Below are 24,545 nucleotides of genomic sequence, written 5' to 3'. Positions count from 1 at the left end.
ACCGCCTGATGTTACCTTTCAATACTACAACAGCTGGCAGGATATGAGTTCGTCGCTTCACTGCTAACAGCATGTTGTAGATGGTACGTACGAATAGGGGTCCTTTTCGTGTTTTCATTGACTGAGTTTTTCCCTGAAGGCTTCGCAGTCCTTTGCAGGTCGCTTTGGTAGCGAGAACCTCCATATCATTCGTCACGCGACCCCACGCTGGCCTTTAAGGAGACCGTGACATGCTCCCGAGTACAACATGAACCATGTAGAGGCTGCATGGGCTAGCCTGAACGGGAGATAGCTTCAGTACCCCAGTCGATGGAGAGGGCGTCTGAGCTGAGGGTCACACCGTGGTTGGTTTCGCGTATTTTTCAGGTCGGCAAATACGCATCTTAGAAGTAGGGGCGGAACATCTTCGACCGTGCCGGCGGCCACACTGCTATCACACATCCATGATACCCTATGGATAACTTGGAAGCTAACGGACTGACCATGGGCACAGTACATTGGGAAAAAACTGCTGGATGCCTGACTAAGGGGAGCCAGGCATGCTACTCCACAAAGAATCGTGATGAGCTAAGCCTCTGGCTGACCGGTTTGCCAGCAGCGTGTTCCTTTCCACACCTCTGTTCAGGCTGCGAGGGTTGGGAAATCCACGGGAACTGGGCGGCGCCTTTTCATGGAAAGAATGAGCTGCAAACTGTTTGAAGTTCGACCTCCGTACCAAACTGACCCGGTGCAACATACTTTAGTGCATTACATACAAGTAGTAAGAAGCGTTCATCCGGTACCAAACAGATGGCAGGCCGACCAGAACTCAATCCGTGTATTCCGTACAGACTAACATCACAGGGGCGACAACCAAACTGAATGTCATGAAATTCGTACAGCGTACCGCGGATCATCTGAACGATGGCTGCTCCTAATGGGGTAATAACGATACATGGCTTTCGGTTACACAGCCGACTCCGCCAAAGGGCTTGCCCTGTCGTATCGAATCGTGTGCTGCGTGCCCCAGGAGCGTGAGACGATTGCCTGTTGTGAGACTCAGTAGGTGGAAAGTAGATATCCGCCGCAGATTTGTCGAGACAGACGAGCCCCATGATGGGCGACCACGCGGGGGGTGTGCAACTCTGGCACTGTTTTTTCGCTTGCGGAAGGAAATTGAGGACGCTTTTATACACTGTGGACTCGTTGGCCGGGTGTCTGACGCGACGAGACAAGCAACTGCCCAGCCCTAGATCTTGAGAAAAGTCGCGACGAACAGCCAGAAACAAGCGAACCACACGCGCGGAATAGGGGCCTTCTCTGCCATACGGGTGCTGAACCGACGATACGACGCCTTCGAGAGTTTCTGGAATCCGTACCCACTTTGGAACCCAGTTTCTCTGCGACATTCAAAGGTAGACAACTGATTTTCGTACGGACTCCGAGGCCTTTGTGAAGTTGTTCAACAGCTGCGACCTCCCGTCGGGCTGTATGCGCAGCTGCTGCGATTGCGTGCGTCGCAGCCGTCTCCAATTTTTAATGGGACGCAAGCGTCTTCGCCTGTACCGAGCTTATTAACACTTTGAGACCCCTCGTTTAGAGGTGTCTGCCCTTTGTTCAGCGGTCACTCGCAAACGAGACACCGGCCTTCTGTTTCTTGCAACTCCGCCATCCCACGCTCGGGCGAGGGTGTCGTTGAGATCAGCCACTTTCCGCGTTTGTTTCCCTGCACCCCGTACGTATTGACCTTTGCGGGCGAGAGTGTCGTTTCAGCGACCGGGGAACGTGCTCAGAGGCCTTCGTCCCCACTCTTCACCGGTTTCGACGTAGCCGCTGCACCGACACAGCTTGCGGCAGCAGACGGGGCTTCTCCTCAGCCAAGATGACACGCGCGCGCCGGCGGCGGTACGGGTCTGAGAGGTATGCTCCAAAGGGTGTTTTGTTTGGCGGCAGAGACACAGAAAATGGGACTCAAAGCAGCTCCGTAGAGGCTGCCAGCGCACGCGGCGAGCGAAGCGCTCTGGGGCACGCAGGGCAACTCACGGTCACGCGCAGACCTACTGCCCAGGCTGTCCCGCACTACTCCCGCAGAAATTTAGGGATTCGCTTTTGCAGGTTCACAACGTGCGCGCGCAACACATGTCCGTGCGTCGGCAATTCTAGCGATGGCAGCCTGCCTGTGCGACTGGACGGCGACTCCGGTCTCCGCACACTTTGAGCTCTTATATGGACGTCGTCTCTCGGAGAAAGATGAGCTGCTTGCACTCAGCGAGGAGTGGTAGCTTCATCCAGGAGTCATACTTCAATTCTGTTCACTCCCCCTTCCCCCCGTCTGTTCATGTTTCTTTTCCATCAGCCCCGAGCGTGAGTCCCCCGATCACCGCGGCGCTTGTCGATCGCCCAGCCCCGAGGTGAGTATTCGGTTTTCACCGCCTCTGCGCGTCATTCGCCGGAGCTTCGACGCCCGTTTGGCGAGCGGGCGATTCGACATGCCATTCGCAGGCGCCGAGTTCTCTTCGCTGTCAGGGAGAGAGACGCCCTCTGCAGCTGCCCGCGCCGCAGGTTTCCACGCCTTCTCCCTCGGACCTGCAGCCACTGCATGCGCGTGGGAGACGTCGGGTAGTCAGCGAGACAGAATTCAAGCCGAGAGACCTGCTTTCTTTCGTCAAGGCTCTCGGCTGCGACTCCGGACCTTGGTGCCGGAGCGAGGCGGCGTCTGTTAGCCTTTTTTTCCAATCTGTGTTGCCTGCACCAGACGATTCGTTCTTTTGAGGCCGAGAAGCGCGTGCCCCGTGGAACGCAAGCGAATTCAGCGTCACAGAGCGGCGCGTTCTTTGCAGGAGACAGAGGCTGTAGCGATTCTTGTGTTCATGAGGGGCTGTGAACTGAGGCGCACTTGTGTGGCAGCCACCCGTAGAGAGCGCGAAGCAGTAAAGTGTCTGCCACAAACAGACGCGAGGACGTAGGTCTGCGGAAAGTACAACGGGCGGCAGCTGGTGCGCTGCGAGTTAGGAATAATAGCCATTTTACGGCGGGCGTGCAAAAAAATAAATGAGAGCGAGAGCCGCGGGCGGAAGGAGATGGGTGTGGAGGTTCCCGTTCGCTCTGTGTGAGGCTATTCTGTTCTCGAGGCACCCTTTGCAACGCGCGTGGCCTCCCCTTTCCCCCTTCGACGGAGCCTGGCGCGTTGTCTCTCTCTCTTTTTCAGGGGCATCGAGACAAGCGAGGCAGGCGAGACGATGAAAGTCGAGATCGGGAGTATCACACGTTATTCACGCCGGCGCCCCGCCCAGAGGACCGCTACGCCTCCTCGATTGCGAAGGATGCGAACGAGAAGTGGCAAGACAAAATCGACAGCGTCATCCGCCAGTCTCGAGTAAGAAGGCGCGCAAAGGGGGGAGGACACAAACCGATTAGACGCTGCTCGCGCATCCGCAGAGACGCAGAAGAAAAGGCACATTCACCAATCAAATGGTGAAGCCTTGTGAGGCCGAGGGGGTCAAGGGCCGGGTCTGCGTCCCCCGAGGAATCGCAGCGTCGGCTTCCTGAGAGGAGAAAATCACCGCGAGATGCCACACAAGGTTACACACTTTGCGGAATCGCCGGGTCTTCGATCTCCTCCAGGGTAAACGATGAGTTGGCTTCTCGATTGCTTTGTGATCCAGCCCGGCAGAATTCCACGCCCCTGAAACGCACCCACATCCAAGCATGCAGATATCTTTTTTACCTACATCTGTCAATCTATATCTGTCTGTATCCAGTTATCTCTCTGCATATATATATGTATTTCTCTGAACCGCATCCCACGCATAGGAGCCGGGCACCTGTGCAGAGGGGGGATGTATGTGTAGTAGAGGCCGAGGCAGGCACGGTGAGCAGGGAGCTACTGCGTTGCCGGTCAGGAGTAGATGCATGCAGCGGAGAGCCATTTGTGTCTCCAGGCTGCTTGATGCGTGTGTTTTGCGGCTCTTCAGGACAAGCATCTGTCGGCAGAGGCGCGGGCGAAGCTGGAGAAGCTGCGAGAGAAACGCGTCTTCGTGGGTTCGGTTCCGCCAAACGTGACGGAGGCGGAGCTCGCGGCAGTCTTCAAGTCCTTCGGCACGATCAAGCGCGTGACGATTCCTGCCACTGAAGATGGGGCCCGCAAGAATCACGCCTTCATCGACTTCGAGACGACAGAGTCTGCGGTAGGCATACGCAGAGCTGAAAACGCTTCTCAGACGCGCCTCCCTTAGTAGGGCGTTCAAGCTCTCCCTTTAGAGGCAGCAGCCTCGGCGCTGGCGCAGCGATCCTCTTTCCACGCGAGGAAGGCGGGGCGCTGCAGGTGAAAGCCTTTGATCTGCATGAACGGGATACTTATCAGACTTTATTTTCGTTCCCATGGCGCTTAGTGAGTCAACGTTGAAACGCATCCAGTGTGACGTGTCGCGTGAAAACGCGCAGAGCGCAGGGTGGAAATATCTGCGCGGCTCCTGCGGCCGCGACAGCTGTCGAGGCGATGCACTCGCGGGCTGTGCGCACAAAGCTGGAGTTTGTGCGCAGCCACTCCCCGTTTCCTCTCGTTTCCCAGCAAACGGCTATTCAAGCCATGGAGGGCTTTCAGCTCTGCGGACGGCGGATTCACGTGGCGCCAGCAGGGCCGACCGCACCCCGGCGGGAGCCGCCAAAGGACGAAGACGTCAAACGCGTCTCGCTGTCGAAGCGACCTACGGTAAGCAGTCGTGAAAGACGTGTGGTTCCCGTCGAGTCGCTTTCTCTCCGTGCGCCTGCAGGCGTTGTCTGATCTCGCTCCGCGTGTCTCCGCCAGCCGGTGTGAATTTCGGGTGCATGGTTAAGATCGGTGGACGCGGCGACTCCGTCTGCTGGCGCGAGAAGGGAGAGGCCGCCGCAGAAGATACGCTTTCCTTCAGAGTTGGCTGTTTTTGTGTCTCTGGCGCGTTTCTGTGTCGATGCCAATCTTCTTTTCTCCTCCACCTTTCGCGTCGACTTCTCGGCGATAACCAGGGTTTTTGGTGTCCGTTTTGGCATAACGTCGAAGCCTAGGATAGGGGCGCAGCCCACTTCGTTTTCTCTTCTTTTCCTCTGTGGCGCTGTCTCCCGCGTTGCAGACGGCCGCCACCGGCCTTTTCGGCGTGGCGACGTATCAGCAGTTCGCCAGCCAGGCAGAGTCAGGTGCGAAGGCGGAACACAGAGGAAAAAACACGCACCCCTTTGGCGACCAGGTTTCGTAGAGAGGGACAACACATAGAGACAGAAGATGTAGACGCGAAAGTGGCTAGGGAAATGGAGGAAGTTGACCGACGGAGCGGGCTCCGTGCTGCGGTGTAGCAGCCCTACTAAAACATGCCCGTGTGTCTACAAGTACCCCGGTACGCAGATATATATAGATATATTCATATATATACTTTTGGCTGTATTTGTTTGTGGATGCAGAGCTACCCCGTATACATATATGTGTGCTTGTGGACATCCACATCGGCTTCTGTCTGCGCTGTGTGATGCACACGCACTCATTCCATTCGTTTGCATTTCTGTCGTTCAGAGGACCTCGCGAACCCTGTGAAAGGATCCCGCGTGGTGAAGGTCTGCAACTTGCCCCAGGGCTTCTCTGAGGCAGAAATTAAGGTAAACTGTGTAGAGGGAGGCGTGAAACCCAGACACGCTTTCCTCCGTCTGAGACGGAGGGATTCTCTGGATGCACGCGCGCAGGTCTAGAGCTCCTCATACGTTTCCCTGGATGCCTGCGGTGACCTCTAATTCGCATCTGTGCTTCGCCTTGTGACATTTTTGTGGCCGTTTGTCCGTGTCAACGACCGTCTCGCCTGGCCCTCGGAGCCCGCACCGATAATTTTCTCAGAAACATGTATACGCGTTTGTGTTCACATGCGCGTTGTTTTGGATGGGATTACTTTTAACACCGCATAATATGCTAAAAAGTACCACTCAGCTACGATATGAAGCGGAGTACCTAGTCCCTGCACTTGCGTAGCTCTGACCTGATGTCTGCGTCCGCGAGAGAGCTTATTTCTCCTGTTTCTGTGCGAAAGTTGACGGGGTGGTGTACCTCCGGTGCTTTCTTGCACCGTCCTGCACTTCCGCTAATATGCACTCTGTGGTTTCCGCTCTGCTACTCAGCAAGTCTTCGATGTTTTCGGCCCTGTGATGAATCTCGATCACTACCCACATCGACGAGAAGCCTTTGTTCACTTCTTCGAGAAAAGCGACGCAAACACTGCGGTGGCGACTATGCACGGCTTCAGCATTGGAGGTAATCCCACCTCTAAAATATGTCTTCTACCTCACGTCAACTCCCTCGAGATTGTCTTATTGGTCCCGCCGTCCGCCCATGCCGCATGATCCTCTCGTTCTGTCTGCATTAGCCTCAAAACAAGCGACCATTCTTTTGAAGAATCTCGAGGCAGTGTTGCCAGTCTATCTCCATGAGTTAGAGGTGTGGGTGTGTGCTTCGCGATCCGCGTGTCGTAGGCGTCCGCCGCAAGGCTCACCGCCCTCACAGAGTGCAATTTTTTTTTTTGGCAAGGCTAGCTCGTGTGTTGGTTGTGCTTATCCCTGCCTGGGTGCTGACGTATTTTCCCCGGCTTCTCTGACTAAAAGCAGGTGGAAGTAGAGCGTATGCCTTCTTTCCTTTGCTTCTATCGTTCTTCTGGTACAGCGCACGTCGGTCCGGTGGCCTGCTAGTCCCTGTCTCCCTCGCCGTTGTGGAAGTGTCTCCGGTCTCTAACAACCGCATTTGCCTCACTTTTCTGCGGCGAAGCATCGGCATCCACGAATATTCGCCGCGCCGCAGCTGCGGCAGCGGGGCTGTGCACTGGTGTCGCGTCTTTGTTCGGGGGGAATGGCGCTTTTTCTTTCTGTCCCTGGGCAGGGGGCTGTGTGTGTCTGTCTCCCCTGGTGAGCCGCTGGCCTCAACGCGTGGGAAGGTTTTACAGCTTCAGCTAATCCTTCTCGCCCTCCTGGCGGGGTCTTTCAATCGCTCGATCGCCGTGCTGGCGGCGCCTGTCGCCCTCAAAAAAAAGCTAACGGGCACTGGAAATTGTGCAGGCGTTCGCGTTCACCTGGCTTTCTGCAGGTAACACGCTGCATGTGACGCTGGACGCGCGGAACGGTGTGGCACCCTCGACGCTTATCGTCCTCAAGAACTTGATGGACTTCGACGACCTTGACGACGACGTCAAAGACGAGGTATCAGATGCACGTCTGAAAGAACCCCGCACACAGCGTAACGCACTTCCCTGAATCCAAAAGACGACCCAAAGTCTACATTATAATTGCATAATACACCTATATTCATATTGTCAGTCTGCATCGGGACACGACAGCGCCGCATCTCGCATTTTGCCGGCGGAAGTTCTGCTGCGACAATGGGAACTGATGGCGTTGTGCCCGTCTCGCTTTCTGGCTGTGAATCCCCGGGCATGGCCTCAAGAGAGGGTGCTTGCACTGATACTGAATCAAATGAATACCTATGCATACTCGTCTCGCGTATCTTTGTGACGCCTTGTCAAAACGTATTTACGAATCAGCAGTGCACATATTTACCCCTTCGCGTTTAGAGCAGTCCTTAGTGCGAATATATATATATTTATGCACTTGGTGCATACAACAGCAGATGTGAGGGCTGGTAGGCTTTCCAGTGCGTCCGCCTGCCGGATACTCAGTGACGGACCGGAGCCTCGTTGTCGCATTCCAGCAGAGAGTGAATACACACGCGCCCCGCTCTTCTGCATGCCCCGCTGCTGTTTTCAGATCTACCAGGAATGCAAAAAGCATGGAAAGGTCGTCGAAGTCCGCGTGCATGTCGTTCCTGACACAAAAGAAGTCCGCGCATTCGCTCTCTATCAGCTCCCCGAGCGTACGTACACCACGCACTGCAGCGTGCCCTCAGTCCCTGGGAATGAAATCACAAAGGTGGATAATGTGCCCTTTAGAAAATGCTGCGTTCGAGAAAGTGCCTTTCAGTAGAGGCAGAACGCCGCAAGCTCGTTGCTGCGTGTGCGTGCGTGCAGTAAGGCAGACATGTGGGTTTCACGGACAGACAGTTTAGTTTTTAATCCTACCCTGACGTGCATATGTATATATATATATATATATATATATATATATATATTTGGTTGTTTGGTTTGTGAAATGTGTGCATCTGTATGTACGTGTGTGTTTGCCTTAGTTTGCCATAGTAGAGGTAATTGTCACGCCGCTGGTGGCATTCGTGTCTTGTCTCTTTCTTTGGATGACATTTTTGTTCTTGCGCCGTTCTATATGGAGTTTTCTTTTCGTAGCTGGCATGCGTCTGGGTGCGTGTTGATGCCGTGGTGCAGAGGCGAACAGGGCGGTGCGGGTCTTGAACAACCGGAGCTTCGCGAAGCGGAAGGTGAAGTGCGACTTGTATGACATGAGTGCGTACTCCAAGCACAAATATGACCTCTAGCTAGAATCGCTCGCCAAAAGAGATGAACCTGCACCGCACACCTGCACACCAGCACCACGTTTTCTTTTCATTTGCGCCGCTGGCAAGTTTGCGACAGTCGTAACGTGTCATAGCGATCGAGCCGCGGTGAAGTCCCATGTGGCAGAAGGTTCCTTTTTGACGGCGAGCGCCGTTTCCACTGCCACCTCGCCCGCGAGCTGTTCGCTCTCCACCGCGTGGAACGGGGATGCGCATTTCCTGCGCGGGGGACGCTGAGCGGAGCGCGGCCGAGGGCGAGACAGACAAACGAACTTTTTTTCGACCCCAGCGACTTCGGTGTGTCGCTGTGTCTTTCCTGCGCGTGGGCGGGCGGTCGTTGCCCCCAAAACGCGCGCTCGAGGGGCTGTGAAGCTCTGCAATGGAGGGGAGGATTTCCTCTGCCCTGAGCTCGTTCAGCTGTACTGGGGAGGCTGCGTGTCGTTCGTTGTCTCTGCTGGGGCGACTGCGGGCGTCACAGCCCAACGGATAGGCGCAAGCGAAGCACGCATTCGTACGCGGAAACTGGGTATTTTTGTGTATATACGTCTGCGTGCGGGGGGTGGGGACATCTGTATACGTATCGGCCCTCTGCTGATTCTGCGTACCGCAGGGAGTATTCGATGCTGTAGTCACTGTATGTGTAGCTGACGGGCGGCAGAGGGAGTCCCTTGACAGTTTGATGCAGAACTTTTTCGTGTGGTTCCTTGGGAACGCCAGATTTGTCCCTCTAAAAACCTGTGTTCACTGTCAGGCGAGCGTAGCGCCGCATGGTTTCGTCCCTTCTGTGCAGCACATGTGGAAGGCGGGTTCGCGCTTTTTTACCCGTTCCACGGCTCTCATTTTCTTTGTCTTGCCTGCCTGCCCGCCTCTGGATGCTGATTGCTTCGTTGCCGATGGACTTCGCGAGAAGCTCACCTTAAAGGCTGCTTTACGACGCGAGCCATATGTGAATCTGTTTCGTCAAACAGGTACCAGTCTACGGCTCAGTGGTAGAGTGAGGCGGCTCAACATTTTTACTCAGGTGGCGACTTCGTTGTTGTCTGGGGAAGGGGGATCATCTGTCGTCGTGTGTCTGGGCCGATGCGCGTTCTCTCCGGCTCTTGGGCGGACTTGCGCAGTGCGTCAGGAAGATCGTACTCTGTCCCCAAATAGTGACTCGTCCACAGACTACATTTCGAGTCTTTTTCTGTCTTTTCCTCATTGAGAAACAGCGCCACTCGCGTTTTTAGCTTGAGGATTACCGTTTGTTTTACCAGTCTGCACCAGACGACTGCTCACCGGCGTTGGGCCGTCGATCTGGCACACTGAGTCCATGTTCTCGGCAACAGAATATGGCTACGATGGGATTTGTTTGATCACCCGCTTTTTAGCAAAGCGTATGCAGGTAGAAGCTCTCTGCTGCCGAGTCCGTATGGCGAAGGCGAGAGCGGAAGCAGCCGCGAAAAAGTGAGAGACGTGGTGTGGGCGCGAAAAGAATTTGCAGGAAGGAAGCGTTCAGAAGGGGATGGAAGAAGGCAGGAAAAGAGTGACAGAACTCTGGACAGGAGCAGTGTTCGCGAAAAGCCCAGCTGAGGCAGAGGGAGGGCGAACAATGCGAGAGGCCGAGACAGGCACGAAAAAGCGAGACGCATACAGCAGGGGCGAAAGGAGAAAACAAGGAAAGAGGGGGTTGTTTGCGAGGATCGTAGCGCCGGTCAGCTCGTAGAGAGTACTGCTCACTGTTCGCCCTGCACAGGCGGATGATTTCCAACGAGCTTCCAGTCCGGCGACACGCTGGGGGAGGCGGGGCCTTTTCTGACGGGTCAGCCGTGGAATTCGAACCGAAGTTCTCGAAGTAAAAATCGTTTTCTCCGCGTGTGCCTCCGCCAAGCACTCTAGCCCGCCAAGGTGCCGTCGTCAAGAACGCCGACAACTGGTTCCCCCCTAGCTAGCCCTTCCCCGGGAGCATATATACATACACCTCTCCTACGGATAAATATTTATATATGTACATCTAACCGAAAACATTCATATCTTTACATGATTGGCAAGTGGCTAATGAGCGCGGGTGTCAGTAGAGGTGACCACCGCCTTTCGAGAGGCCGAGGAGCTTGCGCTCAGGATATTCTCCGCTCCATGGCGCACGCGCTGTCTTTTCTGCCTCACGGCTGTCTACTGTTTCATGTGGCAGACAACCCCAAAACGCACGAAGCGCCCTCAGTGTACGCTGAAGAAAAGTGAGGCATTTGCCGATCTGGGTAGCAGGCAGACCCAAGGTCTCCACGACCCCCCGAGAAACCACGATTTCGACCGGCACAGGAGAAAACAGCTTGCAGTCTGGCGTATCCTCTGCGTTACGCTGGGGCCGCAGCCCTGCCACGTTCGACTGTACCGCAGCAAGCAGGAATATGCGTTAGAGTAGAGTATGCAGGGCTGATTGCTCTCGAGGGAAAAGAGTCTCTGGGTCTGGGCTCAGTCCTGCCCTGCAGTCGCCGTCTCGGACGCTGCGCGTCGTGAAGTGCGTGAGCCGGAGCCGGGCAAGGACAGCGCCAAACAGACACAGACAGATATGGCGAAAGATGTGCAGCGAGTAAGACCCTTTTTCGCTGCGAAGTCTAGGTGGTGAGATCAGCAGAAAGTTCCGCTGCATGTAACGCGTTCAGTGTGCAGCGAAACCGGTAGATCGCAGACGCCCAGCGAGCGCGCCGGCGCATGCGCGTCTTCACTTCTGGCGTGATTGCAAACGGCGCGCGAGAGACAGGACATGTCGTGTCTCTCTGTCTTCGTCGCAGCGGCTGCGTTCGCACGCCAGCATCGACGGCCGAGTGCGTTGTTCTCCCATTCCTCTCTCAGGTTGGTAATGTTGCCTCTGCACTTTCGTGGGCGATCTTCATTCTTTGCTTCTTTCGTTGGCGTGTCAACTCCTCCCCAGCGCCCGCTGGGGCGTAGAGACAAAGACAGAGACAGTCCCCTCAGCCCCGATACCGCGGACTAAGGAAAGGGGAAAAGGAGGCGGGCAGCGGAAGGGAAAATGCTGAGATAAATGAGCGTCTTCAACTTGTCAAGGCCTGGAGGTCTTCTGTTCTGTAACGGAGGGACCCCACGAGGCTACAGCACACGTTTCCCCGGGCTGCCGATCTATACCGCCCGACTCTTCTCGCTTTTTTTCAGTTGTCTCTGAACTAAGAAAGAGTCTTTTGGCGTACCTCTGGTGGCTGACCATCCCCTTCCCCAGTTTTCCTGCTTCTGTCGCCCTTTGCTTTCACCCTTTCGCTTCCCTGCCTTTTGAAGGACTGAAGCATCCGTTCTCCGCTGCATCTCGTAGTCGCTCTTTCAGTTTCCTGTTGAGCCTTGTTTTCCTTTGCTTCGCCCCCTGCCTTGGCTTCCCCCCCTCTGTCTTTCTCTCTCGAAAAACTGCCCAGAAAACCTCGTCGAAAACACTCGTGTGTAATTTCCTTCCCGCTCTACGCGATCGTCTCGTCGCCCTCCGCGTATCTGCCCTTTCCCCTAGTCGGTCTGCCCAGATTTTCTGAAGTGTCTCGGTCTTCGCGCGTTGCCTTCACTGGCAGCTAAAGCGCAGTCACAGCGTGTCTTCATCGACGCAGGCGGCCTTCCGCGCGAGGCGAGCTCTCACCCGGGAAACGAGTGCCCTTGCAAGGCGTGTTTCCTGCGGGTTTCTCGTTGTGTGTCGCCTCTCGTCTGCCTCGCCTGCCTGGCGCGGTTGAAAGATGAAGGGGCGTTCGTTCGGAGCGCGGAGGGCTCTTCTTCCCTTGCTCGCGCTCTGCGGCGTCTGTTGGCAGTTCTTGTGTCTCTTCTGCGGGCTGGGCACCCGCGGGCTCGTGCTGCCGTCTGCGTCGTCCGGCCTCTTGTCTCCTTCCTTCGCGCCGCCTGCGGGGCTGCCAGCGTCTGCATTTGACAGCTCCTCCGCTCCTGGGCGCGCCTTCCCCCCCCTTCGCGACGCGGCCTCCTCAGGCTCGTGCGCAGCGACGCTACGGTCAGTCCGACAGCGGCGCGCGCTCGCCCTGCCTGCGGCCGTTCTGCCGACCTCCGGCGACGACGCGAACCGACAGGCAGGATGGCGACGCTCCACGACCCCCGCCGCCTCAACTCAGTCTAGCCCGCCAGCTCCTACGGAGCCTGCCTCGTCGCGCCTGGCGCCCGCGGCGTCGCCGGAGAGCTCTGCGGCGGCCTCGGTGCTGACGCGTCTGCGCGGTGGGCGCTCCTTCTTCTCGCCCGCGCCGTCCGGGCCCCCGCCGCCGGCGCTGCCGCCATCTCCAAATCTTTTCGTGGTGAAGGCGACGCATGTGCGTGATCCGTCTGTCGTGTTTCTCGCGCCGCAGGACATGGCGAGCCTCCAACTGCAGCGCGGAGACGTGGTGCTGCTCGCCGGGCGGCGGAAGCGGGAGACACTGGGCGTCGTGCTACCTGACAAGACGCTGGAGAGCAAACAGCTGCTGCTCCACGCTCAGGCCGCGAAGAACCTGAAACTGCATCCGCAGGACGTCGTCAAGGTCACTCCCAGGCGCATGCTACCCCATGCGCGGCGCGTGTACGTCTTGCCCTTCGCGGACTCGCTGCAGGGCCTCGGCGACCGCGACGCGGCGCCCGGCGGCGACGAGGGGAACGCGGACGCCGCTGGTGAGCGCCGCCGCCGCACGCCGCGCGAGAAGGCGGAGCGCGAAGCCGACGCTGGCGACCTGCCTTCAGTCGAGAGCGTCGTGGGAAACTTCTTCCGCCACACGGCGAGGCCCGCGAAGGTCGGCGACCAATTCCTTCTCGAGTTCCGCAAAGGGGACGCACCGCGAGCTGCCGCGGAGTCGGGAAACACCCCAGCGGGCAAGCTTGAAGTGAAAGTCATGCAGATTGACACCGACGGGAAAGAAGACCAAGAGATGGGCATCATCGACGACAACACGGAAATCATATGCGAGGGCGAACCTCTTGATCGAGGTATACGCACCCGAACCCTCCCGCGGCGTGCAGCGGCGCGCCTGTGTCGCACACAGACGTCTCGGCGCAGACGCGCGCCTCTCCACGAGGCATGCATTTCTCCATGCACTAGCGTCTGCAGCGGCGCTCACGCCGGGAAACTGTCTTTCCCGTAGCGTTGCAGATTCCGGTCACGTCGTGTCTAAAGAGCTCAAGTCCTGAGCAGTCTTGGAGGGCGTTGAAGCGTCACACACTCGTCATCGATGCCTGCGTTTGAACGTGTCGGGCTCACCCTTCTTCTCTGTTGCGGTGAACTCGGCGTGCGTAAAACTTTGGTGAATGTCAGAAGCGACTGAGTGCTTCCTCGGCAGCGCCTTGGCCGCTCTGTGCACGGCCGTCGGAGTGTCCTCTATATTTTTTGTTTCAGTTTTTTCGTGGACAGTCGATTTTCCTCTGTGTCGCGTTTTCTCCTTCTAGGGCAGTTCGACTCGTCCTCGATGATCACCTACGACGACGTGGGCGGCCTCAAGAAGGAGCTGACTCTCATTCGCGAACTTGTCGAGCTGCCTCTGCGCTTTCCAGAGATTTTCAAGCAGGTGGGGGTCGGCGAAGCGGTGCGAGACGGTTCACGAGTCTGCGTCGAAGGGGAGACAAGCTGGGGTCTTTACTCTCGTGGTTCTGGTCTCCAGGGCTGACGTCTGATTCGGACTCTCGCCGGGATCGCGTCTCGCGTCTATCGCCGCTGTGCCCGCTTTCTCTTGACAGGCCGGCTCTCTCGCCGGACAACTGTACGGAACGTAACAAACCTCCAGGCAAAGAACTTGGTATTCTGTTCTAACATAATATACAGTCCCAGCAGTAGCGGTTAAACTATAGAAGAGTCGAGTATTATCCATTTTGTGCCGCCCTTTTGCTCGAATTTCAGTATCGGATGCAGCGTCTGCAGCGCCCTCGACCCAACTCTTCCTTCGCCTTCCGCCCTCGTGGCTCCGCTTTTTTCAGGTGGGCGTGCAGACTCCGCGGGGCGTCCTCCTGCACGGCTCGAGTGGCTGCGGGAAGACACTGCTGGCGAAGGCAATCGCCAACGAGTGCGGCGCGAACTTCCTCACGGTCAACGGCCCAGAAATCATGGTAAGGCGAACGCCGCGCTCGACGCCGCGGGCAGACAGGACAGACTCACCCGCGAGACCCTCGACAGCAGCGGAGGCGTCGCGGCTCTCAGCAGTCGCGTGAAGCCTCGCGCCTGCCACGCGAGACGGCCAACGCATAATAGCGAAGCCGTGTGGCAGGCGGGTCGTGCCCCGTCACTTGTATGGCGAGCCCAACGATCGCATGCGAGCCTTGACCTTTTTTCGCGCCGCTCAGTGAAGAAAGGCGTCGCACGCGAGGCACGGATTCTTTGCTGTAAAAATCTTCAGGGAGAATGCGAGTGAATGAGAACACGCGGACTGTACACCGATGCGTTCGAGCTTGCCGCCGTCTTGTCTACGGAACGGTGAAGCGAGCGCTGGAGTCTTTCAGTTGTGGTGCTCCCTATGTGCTGCCAAGCTTTTGTGGGCGCCGCGGGGAGCGGGGAGGGGGGGGGAGGGGGGGGCTTTCGAACACGCTTGCGCGAATTCGGGGTTTCCACGACACGAGGTCTTCAATCTGCTCGTCTCTTGCTCCAGTGTGCATGTCGCTCGCCGCCTCCGCCGCGCGTGTTTCGCCTCCGCCGCGCGTGTTTCGCCTCCGCCCCGCGTGTTTCGCCTCCGCCCCGCGTGTTTCGCCTCCGCCCCGCGTGTTTCGCCTCCGCCCCGCGTGTTTCGCCTCCGCCCCACGTGTTTCGCCTTTGCCCCGCGATTCTGTATTGCCTGTGAAGCGTTCTCCAGGTGCGAGCCTTCTGGCAAGGCGCTGGTGCTGGGGTGACGCGACTCGTTCAAGAGATAGGGCGCCGCGATCCGCTCGGCGATTTTTCATGTCTGCATTCGCTGGGACTGCTTCTGCAGCCACGACCGCTGGGGTGGTTTCAGTGTCGAAACGCTGGACAATGCTCCATGGTCTTTGTTTATTCGATTTGAGCCCATGCGAAACGTGTGTTCCGCTAGTATCTATAGTAGGTGTGGCGCGTTCCTCCTCCTGCGTCGCACACCATCCCTTTGCGCTGTCTTTGTCGCCTGTGCGGTCTGCGCAGTCGAAGCTCGCGGGCGAGAGCGAGGCGAATCTCCGGCGGATCTTCGAGGAAGCCGCCGCGCTGTCCCCGTGTCTCCTCTTCATCGACGAGATCGACTCGATCGCCAGCAACAGAGAGAAAACGCAGGGCGAAGTGGAGAAGCGCATTGTGGCGCAGGTGAGAAGAGACGAACGGCGACGCAGGCGGGAAACTCACTCCCAGAAGAGGGAGACAGTTTTCCGGCGACCGTCTCCGCTTAGGAGTTCTGTTTCAACTGGTGTGCGCTTCTTTTTCGACGGGCCTGGCCGGTTGCTACACACACCAATATATATATATATATATATATATATATATATATATATATATATATATATATAAATGAATTCGTATACACATGTACATATTTACATGCGCGTATACATTGTGCTGTAGAGCGGCGCTTCAGCGGACGACGTGGGTCGCGATCCTGTCACCGCGGCGTCCACTAGGCTTCACCTCGGGTGCGATTTGCCGTCTCACGGAGCCCTCTTGTGTTTCTCTCCCTCGAGACGGAGTGCTGCCTCCCGCCTCCGTGTGCGTGGGTGCTCTTTCGAGAGGAGAGAGGGGTCAGGGGATGCTCTCCCGCCCTCTTGCTCTGGGTCGCGCGAATCGAAGCGTGTCTGGGTCCGTCTGGAGTGTTGGGCACTGCCTGAGTGCAGCGGGGTGGCGGTCTCGTGCCCCAAAAAGAACTGGGTCGTCTGCATCGGATAACCCGAGTCACCTTCGTATTCTGCGAACTAGGGTATCTTCCGTTTATTCGAGAGAGCGCCCCTCCGCGGGGTTCGCGATCTATCCCACATTGACCGAACGCGGGCTTGCTGCCTCTGTTTTCAGCTCCTGACTTTGATGGACGGCGTGAGCAGCGACAAAAACATTGTCGTGCTCGCAGCAACGAACCGGCCCAACCAGCTCGACCCCGCTCTTCGACGGTAAGGCAGCTCCTTTGCCTCGTGCGGCCGTCTGTGGAGCCTGCTGCGTGCTTTGGCTGAGAGCGCTTCGTTGCCTTCCCTGCACCGCCTTCGCCTCAGTCGAGGGCTCACAGTTCTGCCCACTTTGCATATGACTGAGCGTGTCGACACGTATGGAGATTTTGTCTACTTGTGTGTATTCGTGTATGTGTTTGTCCAAATGTCGATGCGGTCAAACGAGTAGGGAGCAGCATCTACCTGTGTGCAGTGCTCGACGGCGTCCTGCATGGGTCCGCTGTGACCTTCGTAGTTCTTGTCTCGTGGCACCGAGCACGCCTCGCTGTCTTCCTGGCGTCGTCGCTGCACTTCCTTGCTCGTGCTGCGCGGCGTCCGTCCGACTGAATCGAAGCCGTTGCACCGCGAGTCGGCTGCAGGCGTGGCGACTACGAGGGGGGCGTGCTGTGTGTGTATAGCTGGCTGCATTGTCCGCAACTCGTAGCAGGCTGCAGACTGCCTTTTGATCGCAGAGACGCAGCAGCTGTGCTGACCAGCCGGCTGGGGTCTAGCTGGAGGCGCAAATGGAACGGGCTGCACCGCTGGGGTTGACTCCGCGTGTTCTCAGTTTCGGCCGCTTTGACCGCGAGATCGAAATCCCGATTCCCGACGAGCAGGGCCGGAAGGAGATCCTGCAGAAGGCGGCCGCCAACATGAACCTGAACGAAGACGTGGACCTCGAGAAGATCGCCAAAGACGCGCACGGCTTTGTCGGCGCAGACCTTGCGCAGCTGTGCCTGGAGGCTGCCATGCAGTGCGTGCGCGAAAACTGCCAATTCGTCGACTTCGACAAAGATGAGATCGATCCAGAGGTAGGCGCATGGCGCGACAGGGTGCGAAACAGGCTCGACGAACGCTGATGATGAGAGGAGAGGGGATGCGAGGGCTTGCTTGGAAACCAGTCGAAGAGGCGGAGAGACGGGGAGCGCGCACCGCCGCGGATCGCACGCGTACGAGGCCGTTTCAGAGGTCGGGAGAGATGCAGAATAAACACGCAAGAGAGCGAAAAGGAGAATTCCGAGAGCAGATAGAGAACGCGTGCATGCACAGGGGACAGGAGAGAGCGGGGCGACTGGGACGCAGGGAGTGATGTGGAGCACGCGCCGAGACGCCACGTCAGGGAGGTCAGGGGCGGTGGGCGTCTGCTCTCCTCGACCTCATCGCTCTCTTTGTGAGGAGGCTCGCTTCTCCTTTGCAGACACTCGCGCGGTTTCAAGTCCGGATGCCTCACTTTGTGCACGCGTTGTCGGTGGTCAACCCGAGTGCGCTCCGCGAGAGACACGTCGAGGTCCCCGACGTGCGCTGGGAGGACATCGGCGGGCTGGAGGAAGTCAAGCAGGAACTCGTCGAAACAGGTAGGTCAGGCGGAAAAAAACCAGGTCGCTGGGCAGCAGGCGCACCGCCGGTCAGAAGGGAACAAGCGGCCGGGTACCGGTAGTAGGATACTTAACCAGTTGAAAACTTTATTGCCAGGAGGAATTGCTAATATAATAATCGCAGCAGAGAAATGAGCTCGGATATTTACCATCTAGACCGACACATTCTGCAGAAAAGCGCACACATCGTGCATGTTTCCGTGAAAAGGAGTTGCCAAAATTGGAGGACTGTTGCCTTCCGTACCCTTCTTGCGTGAATATGAAGAGCACTGCATATGTCTGCCTGTCCGTACCGCTAAGGCTTGCGGAGACTAGCTGTGGTCGGTAACTGGGCCTGCGTGTCAGTCTTCATGGGATTAATTCGCCGCCGGGTGTGTGTATCTACGATATACTCCCCTTATTGTCTTCCGGTCTGTGTACCTCCGCCTCATAGGCGATCCAGTACGGCTCCCGAGCCTCATGTGTGCTTGCGCCGCGCTACTCCTACACGTGCATTTCTAAGTCCTCTGTGCGTGTTGACTCGACGGCGCGTTTGATTTCCGCAGTACAATATCCCGTTGAACATGGTGAAAAGTTTCACAAGTTCGGTTTAGCCCCTAGCAAAGGCGTCCTCTTCTATGGACCGCCCGGCTGCGGCAAGACGCTGCTGGCGAAGGCCGTCGCGAACGAGTGCAAGGCGAACTTCATCAGCGTCAAGGGCCCCGAGCTGCTTACAATGTGGTTCGGAGAGTCAGAGGCCAACGTTCGAGACCTCTTCGACAAAGCACGGTGGGTCGGGCAGGTCGCATGGAGGGACGAGCAAACACAGACGCATGCCGCGGGCCGCGAGACTGTGTCTGCATGCAGACACCCAATTACGCGCGTGCGGTGCGCCGCCGTGCTGGCCACCTGGTCAGAGCACTCGCAGCTGGAGCGCCCCCCGCCCGCATAGCTACCGAGCTGCGCATGCACCGTCTGGCAGAAAACGACGAGAGGACTCAGGTGGCAGGCATGCTTATGTGCACCAGGGTCTCACTCAAGCATCCGTGCGTGCGGCCGAGCGCTGAAGGTTGTCCAACCAGCCGAAACGCCTTTTTTGGATCGGCGTCGCTATCGGTCGCCCGTGCTGAGTGTCACCGCCGTTCCGGGACAGTTGCTCTCTTTTTCTGCCACGGCTGAGCCGCCTGGAGGGAGGGGCGGAGCCGCACGACAGTGCATCCTGCATGTCTGAGGTGCTCGAGGGCTCGCGGGAGCTGAGCCTGGCCATTCTGCTCAGACGCATTGGATGGAACTCCCATAGGAAGTGCGTGACGCCAACTGTCTGTCGTCACTTTTTTCTGTACTCCCTTCGTAGTGCGGCGGCGCCATGCGTGATTTTTTTCGACGAAATGGACTCCGTCGCGAAGGCGCGAGGCTCCGGCACAGGAGGCGGAGGCGAAGCTGCAGACCGCGTGATCAACCAAATTTTGACCGAGATCGACGGCATTGGCAAGAGAAAACCCATTTTCGTGATTGGCGCCACAAACAGGTACGCGACGGCGCGACATATAGATGTATTTACGCGCTATAGCGTATGCTCCGTGTGCATTCTTTTTGCGTTTGGGAAAAATACCATGGCTTTCGCCACGCGCATGATGTATGAAGTAAAGCCACGCTCGTTGTTTTACACTAGGCGCATCTTCGCTGTGCAGCTCCCTCGCACAGTGTCTCTAAGCGCGTGCACGCCCTTGGCTCGTCGACTGCCTTGCTGTGATTTGCGGCCTTCAGGCCGGATATCCTCGACCCCGCCGTCACCCGCCCTGGGCGCTTGGATCAGCTGCTCTACATTCCGCTTCCTGATTTCCCGAGCCGTGTCAACATTTTCAAGGCAGCGCTGCGCAAATCGCCTTTGGCCCCCGACGTTGACATCGAGGGCATGGCGAAGCGTCTCGAAGGCTTTTCAGGTGGGCGCCAGAGCGGCGGCTGAAAGACGGCGAGCGTCTGAGCGTACTCTTGGCAGCCGGAGGTTGGAAGGGTGGAAGGCATGGCAAAATGAGCACCTTTTAAGAGGACGCGTTCTTGGGTTTACGAGTGGACGAAACGATCGCACATCCGCTGGATACCTTGCAAGACAGCGGACGCAACAGGAGGGAAGCGCAGCTAAGCTGGTGGATACAGCGGCACGCAGAGGACGTGCAAATCCATATGCAGGAAAAACTTACGTGGTTCAATCTCCGATGTAAGCATGAGCATATATGTACATATATAAATACACGATCTTAGGAATGCGCATTGCTCCAATATGTTTTAGGTGCTCACTGTCACGCACGTTGCGGACCCGCGACTCACGAAGCTCTCCATTTTGAGCCGTTCACCGCCTTTTATGATGCATCTCTTTGCTCGGTTTAGATTCATTAGCTTACGCGCACCAGATGTCTGTTAGTGGTAGGTCGCACTTTACCGACTGCCCGCACCTGGCGGCCGCTCTCCTTAGGTCTGCAAGCGCGCCGAGTTCTGTGTCCGGGCGCTGTTCAGGTGCCGATATTACGGAGATCTGTCAGCGCGCAGCGAAGAACGCCGTGAGAGAAGCGATCCAGGCTGAGCTCGCTCGTGGTCGCCCGCTGGAGAAGGGGGAAAAGGACCCCGTCCCGTTCATTGCGAAAAAGCATTTCGACGAAGCCTTCAAATATGCCAGGTATAGTGAAGGCTAGGTTGCTACTCTCTGTAGCAATGATTCGCGGCGAGTGGGTTAGCCTCCTCGGGGACAAGGCAGAAGTATTCGAAGGCTCACTGAGGAGCTGTGTTCATGAAGGATTTCACCGTAAACCCTGCTTCAACAGGCAGATGCATGTGAAGAGGACGCCAGGAGCACGACGAACAGTCATTGTCACGGCGATATGTATTCGTGTAAATGTGTCGTGAATGGCCTCTGCGCACATCTCTAGTACGACCATATTCAAGGGTAGCTTTTCACACGTGCGTTCATGGATTTACGTATTTTTGAGAGCTCTTGGGGTTTGCTGGTCATGGTATTTCGTTGGTGGCGGCGCGTCCTGCAGGCGCTCCGTGCCGGAAGACACGGTCAAGGTCTATGCGCAGTTCAACAACATGATGAAGAAAAGGCGTGCGCCAAACGAGAAAGACAAAGAAGGAGACACCTCGAGCTGAGTCTCCTGGTAAATCGCATCGCAAGCTAATTTTCAGCGAGTCCATTTTCGTAGCCTAAATCGCGGCGAGAAGACGTTTGTACAACAGCCGTGTAAGCTAAGATGGCTCCGTGCACGACAGGCATTCTCTTCTCGTCTATCGCGTCTGTGCAGCGTTCCTTTTCACCACGGTGAAAGTGCGCAAGCGTGCGTTTGAGTCCAGGGCATTCCTGTCAGGGCCTTGGGTTGCCATCTTCGACTGTCTGCAGTTTTTTCGCTGCACACAGATGAGGCAGGTGCGAAGCAGACAGATCGGCCCCAGTTTCACGCGGCATGACTAAAGGTGTGGCCGCCAGTTTGCGTCATACAGTTTCGGTTTGTATGTCGTCCCATTCTTAGGCAGGACGTGTCTTGATGGGGAGTGCACGCACAGAAGAAACGGTTTCCCTTTCGTCTTCGTACATCGATTGCCACCGGTGGGGATGGGCTCTGTATTTCGGTTTTCTTGTCAAGGACGAAAGGCAGCGTGTACCGATTTCTTCCTCATGTGGTTCGATGCTCGAACTTGTTTGCGCGCCAGCAGTGGTCTGTGTGCGATCCTTTGCTTGTTCTTTAACGCGGCTATGGGCTTTCTCTCAGCTCGTCTTTGCTGTAGTCATAGTTGACTCAACTCTTGGCAACGCCTCATATGAATGCAATTTATTTTCCCTTCGTTTTTCACTATCTGTCGTCAAGCAGACACCGGTTCTACGTATGCAGTCCAACGATACTCCTGTGTGTTACCTCCCATGGAGAGATATACCTCAGGAGGGAAGGAGACGAACGGCAACTGGTTCACACAGAATGCAAGAGAGCACAGAAACGCAATCGAGCAGGAGCGGCGTACACCGGGGATCGGCGACAGCAGACAGCTGGAGGGGAAAACGCAGCGAGGCAGATATTGCCGAGTGGCTGGTGGTGGCTCTCTGCGGCACCAGAAACAGAAAGACAGATAACCGGCAAAGAACGGCCGGCAGCGTGTCATTCGCAATTGCGCAAGCTGAATCCACGTATTGCGAACTACAGAGGACCGCGCAATGGTGTCAGCTGTCGGTGGGCAACTCTCACCGTTGGAGAGAGCGGGACACGTACCGCACGAGGCGAAGGAGGGAAAAGAGAGATAGCAGCAGGGGAAACCAGTGCATGGCATCCATATCGCGTTGGCATGTGCAGTCAGTGCCCGTGAATGCTTCGGGGCATCATGCCCCGTGACAGCACGTTCGAAGGTTGTGATGTGGCAAGCGTCAAGTCTCGAAAGGTAGCACAGGCCAACACGTAGAACAACCACAACGCGGCGTATCACATGCAACGGCCGACGCCTGAGCTCGAGCATACGGATACTGACCAGGTTGCCTGAGGGCAGACATGGAAAGGGAGACGTAGTTAGATGCGCTGAAGTGGATGCCCCTGGGCACCCTTTCGAGCCATGCGGAAAAATTGTGTCGCCTATAGTGAAACTGCGCGTCGGATCTGACGCAGTGAAACGTTTCGTAGAAGTCGTCGGAGTGTTTGCGTGCGTGCCACGACACCAAACAGGAAAAAAGCTCCCGTCAGAGGCAGCTACCGCCAAACAAAACGGCTTTTGTGGAGTAGATAATCGATGCCACCACATTCAGCTAAACTGTGAACGGCGGTTTCGTTGGCAGGTCAAGCAACTAGCGCGACGCGGTACCCAGACACGGCAAAGACATACACAAAGCCGATTCCCTACCTCCTGAAAGAGGTTTTCGTCGCCGGCAGACGAGAGAGAAAGCCGGAAGCAAAGCAGCCGTTTTACCAGATGGTGTGCACATGGACAAGCACGGGCCACGAAACGGAGAAGAACTGCCGCATCTGGAAATAGGCTCTTTCTGTGAACGCGCTTTCAATCGGCAAGGGCTCGTGATCCGCCAGCAAACCACTGGTGATGGAAACTATAAAACAAGAGAAGTGCCATCACCATCCTGCGAAAGTGTGGGGTAGAGCCGGGCGGTGATACTGCATCACCGTGGGCACGCGTGTGCTCTCCAAGACGTGCAGAACGGCCATACGGGAACGCATGCCTCGTTGGCTCCTGACCGGGGATCCGCCACAAAAAGCATGATCCTCTAATGACATCAAGCAACGCCATGAACAGCCAGAGAGTCACTATGCTGGCTCGCACGGTTTCAGTGAAGCCATGCTTCCCTACACCATCGATGCGTCAGCATTCCTTGCGCGGTCATATTCTCGTTGACACCACCCTGCGTGTTGGCCCTGGTGCACAGGTCCGAAAGTATGAGCACCTGACGCGGCAGGCGGGGCAGTTTTCTAAAATTACTCGAAAATCGCCCTGTGATTCACCAGAGTACTTGCTGGACGCATTTAGCGCCACCGCAAAGCCACAATCGGTAAGCAGAAGCTGTGCGAGTTCTTGATGAGCTTTTGCTGCATCTGAAGTAGACCCTCCGGAGTGACCCTCGTCGGTGGATATGTTTCTCGACAGAGCCTCTCTGATCTTCGGAGGACGCCGGGGGAAAGAGGCTTCCTTCCGATGACGTCTACAGATACGAGGGGTCTTGTTCTCGTAGGGGCTGCCATTAACTTTCCGAAACAACCGACATTAGTAAGCGGAATCCAAGGGAATGCCTATTTCGCCTCTGTCGGAAAGCATCAACTGGCGGCTCGTATCCTTCGCGTGCTCATTCGCACAGTATGCGCGCAAGCGGCTCATCGCCTGAGTGTATCAGATTTACGTCACTCGCCCAAACAGAGCCGCGAAAGGGCGTTGCTGAGGACGCTACGTCACCAGGTCCAGCTGCACGGGGACACCGCGCCCCGAGGATGAAGCGTGATGTATTTCCTTTTTAAAGTCAATAAAGTTTAAGTGTAACTTGGAGAAAACAACAGGCGCCGTCGCACCCATCGGCGGTGATCACTAACGGAAATAATCAACATACGCTCGACACTGTGGCTGCAAACCCACGTCAGTCCATACTCGACTCTGGAGACATGTGGTCAATGACACTTGTCTTCTTGCTTTCCCACCAAGGCACGTGCGACTGAACGAGCGGGTTGTGCCCTGCATAGAAAAACTAGCAGCGCCGCCAGATGACTACGCCACACAATGCCGACGTAAGCAGAAAGCCAGCAGTAAGAAGACATAGCAACATAGGGATGCCGATCAGAACTGGTTTTAAAACGAGTCTGTATCGTTCTCTCGGTAGAGACATGGCAATAATCAATCCCTGTCTCTAAAAACCGATGGGGTACCTTAGCAGGCAAGACAAAAAGTGTGCTGAGAGGTCGGATTACACAATGTCAAGTACACCAAGAACGACACAAAAATAAATCCGCTTAATTCGGAACGACCGCCTTCTTCTGGCATCAGTGCGTCTCCTCGTCCGCGTAGCTTATGACAGTCGGCTTATAAGCCAGAAAGGGATCGGTCCAGAAGAAGCAATTATTCTGGCAAAGTTACACATATTGGCACACACACATACACGAAAGAGCCATTGCGAAATCACGATACATACTTGAGATAAAAGGTACGGTGGCATGCATCTG

At 56.5% G+C, this 24,545-nt stretch overlaps 2 protein-coding genes across 2 annotated transcripts; both read left to right on the top strand.

The window, feature by feature from the left end:
* Positions 1-1,861: 1,861 nt before the first annotated feature.
* Positions 1,862-8,425, top strand: BESB_024230 (RNA recognition motif-containing protein; the record flags this gene model as incomplete). Its single annotated transcript, XM_029361125.1, has 11 exons — positions 1,862-1,899; positions 2,336-2,598; positions 3,111-3,355; positions 3,960-4,166; positions 4,550-4,690; positions 5,088-5,151; positions 5,522-5,604; positions 6,115-6,247; positions 7,070-7,182; positions 7,747-7,852; positions 8,316-8,425. 11 exons carry the CDS (start codon positions 1,862-1,864, stop codon positions 8,423-8,425), a joined length of 1,503 nt encoding a protein of 500 aa, XP_029215940.1.
* Positions 8,426-12,150: 3,725 nt separating this feature from the next.
* Positions 12,151-21,003, top strand: BESB_024220 (cell division protein CDC48AP; the record flags this gene model as incomplete). The annotated part of the gene is made up of 12 exons (XM_029361124.1): positions 12,151-13,372; positions 13,829-13,947; positions 14,354-14,482; positions 15,522-15,677; positions 16,374-16,468; positions 17,070-17,313; positions 17,700-17,856; positions 18,423-18,645; positions 19,211-19,384; positions 19,624-19,799; positions 20,371-20,530; positions 20,895-21,003. 12 exons carry the CDS (start codon positions 12,151-12,153, stop codon positions 21,001-21,003), a joined length of 2,964 nt encoding a protein of 987 aa, XP_029215939.1.
* Positions 21,004-24,545: the final 3,542 nt, after the last annotated feature.

Source organism: Besnoitia besnoiti, chromosome XII, assembly GCF_002563875.1.
Source record: "Besnoitia besnoiti strain Bb-Ger1 chromosome XII, whole genome shotgun sequence".
Taxonomy (NCBI): Eukaryota; Apicomplexa; class Conoidasida; order Eucoccidiorida; family Sarcocystidae; genus Besnoitia; species Besnoitia besnoiti.
The sequence above is the reverse complement of the archived record's forward strand: the minus strand, read 5'-3'. Positions and strand labels throughout refer to the sequence as shown.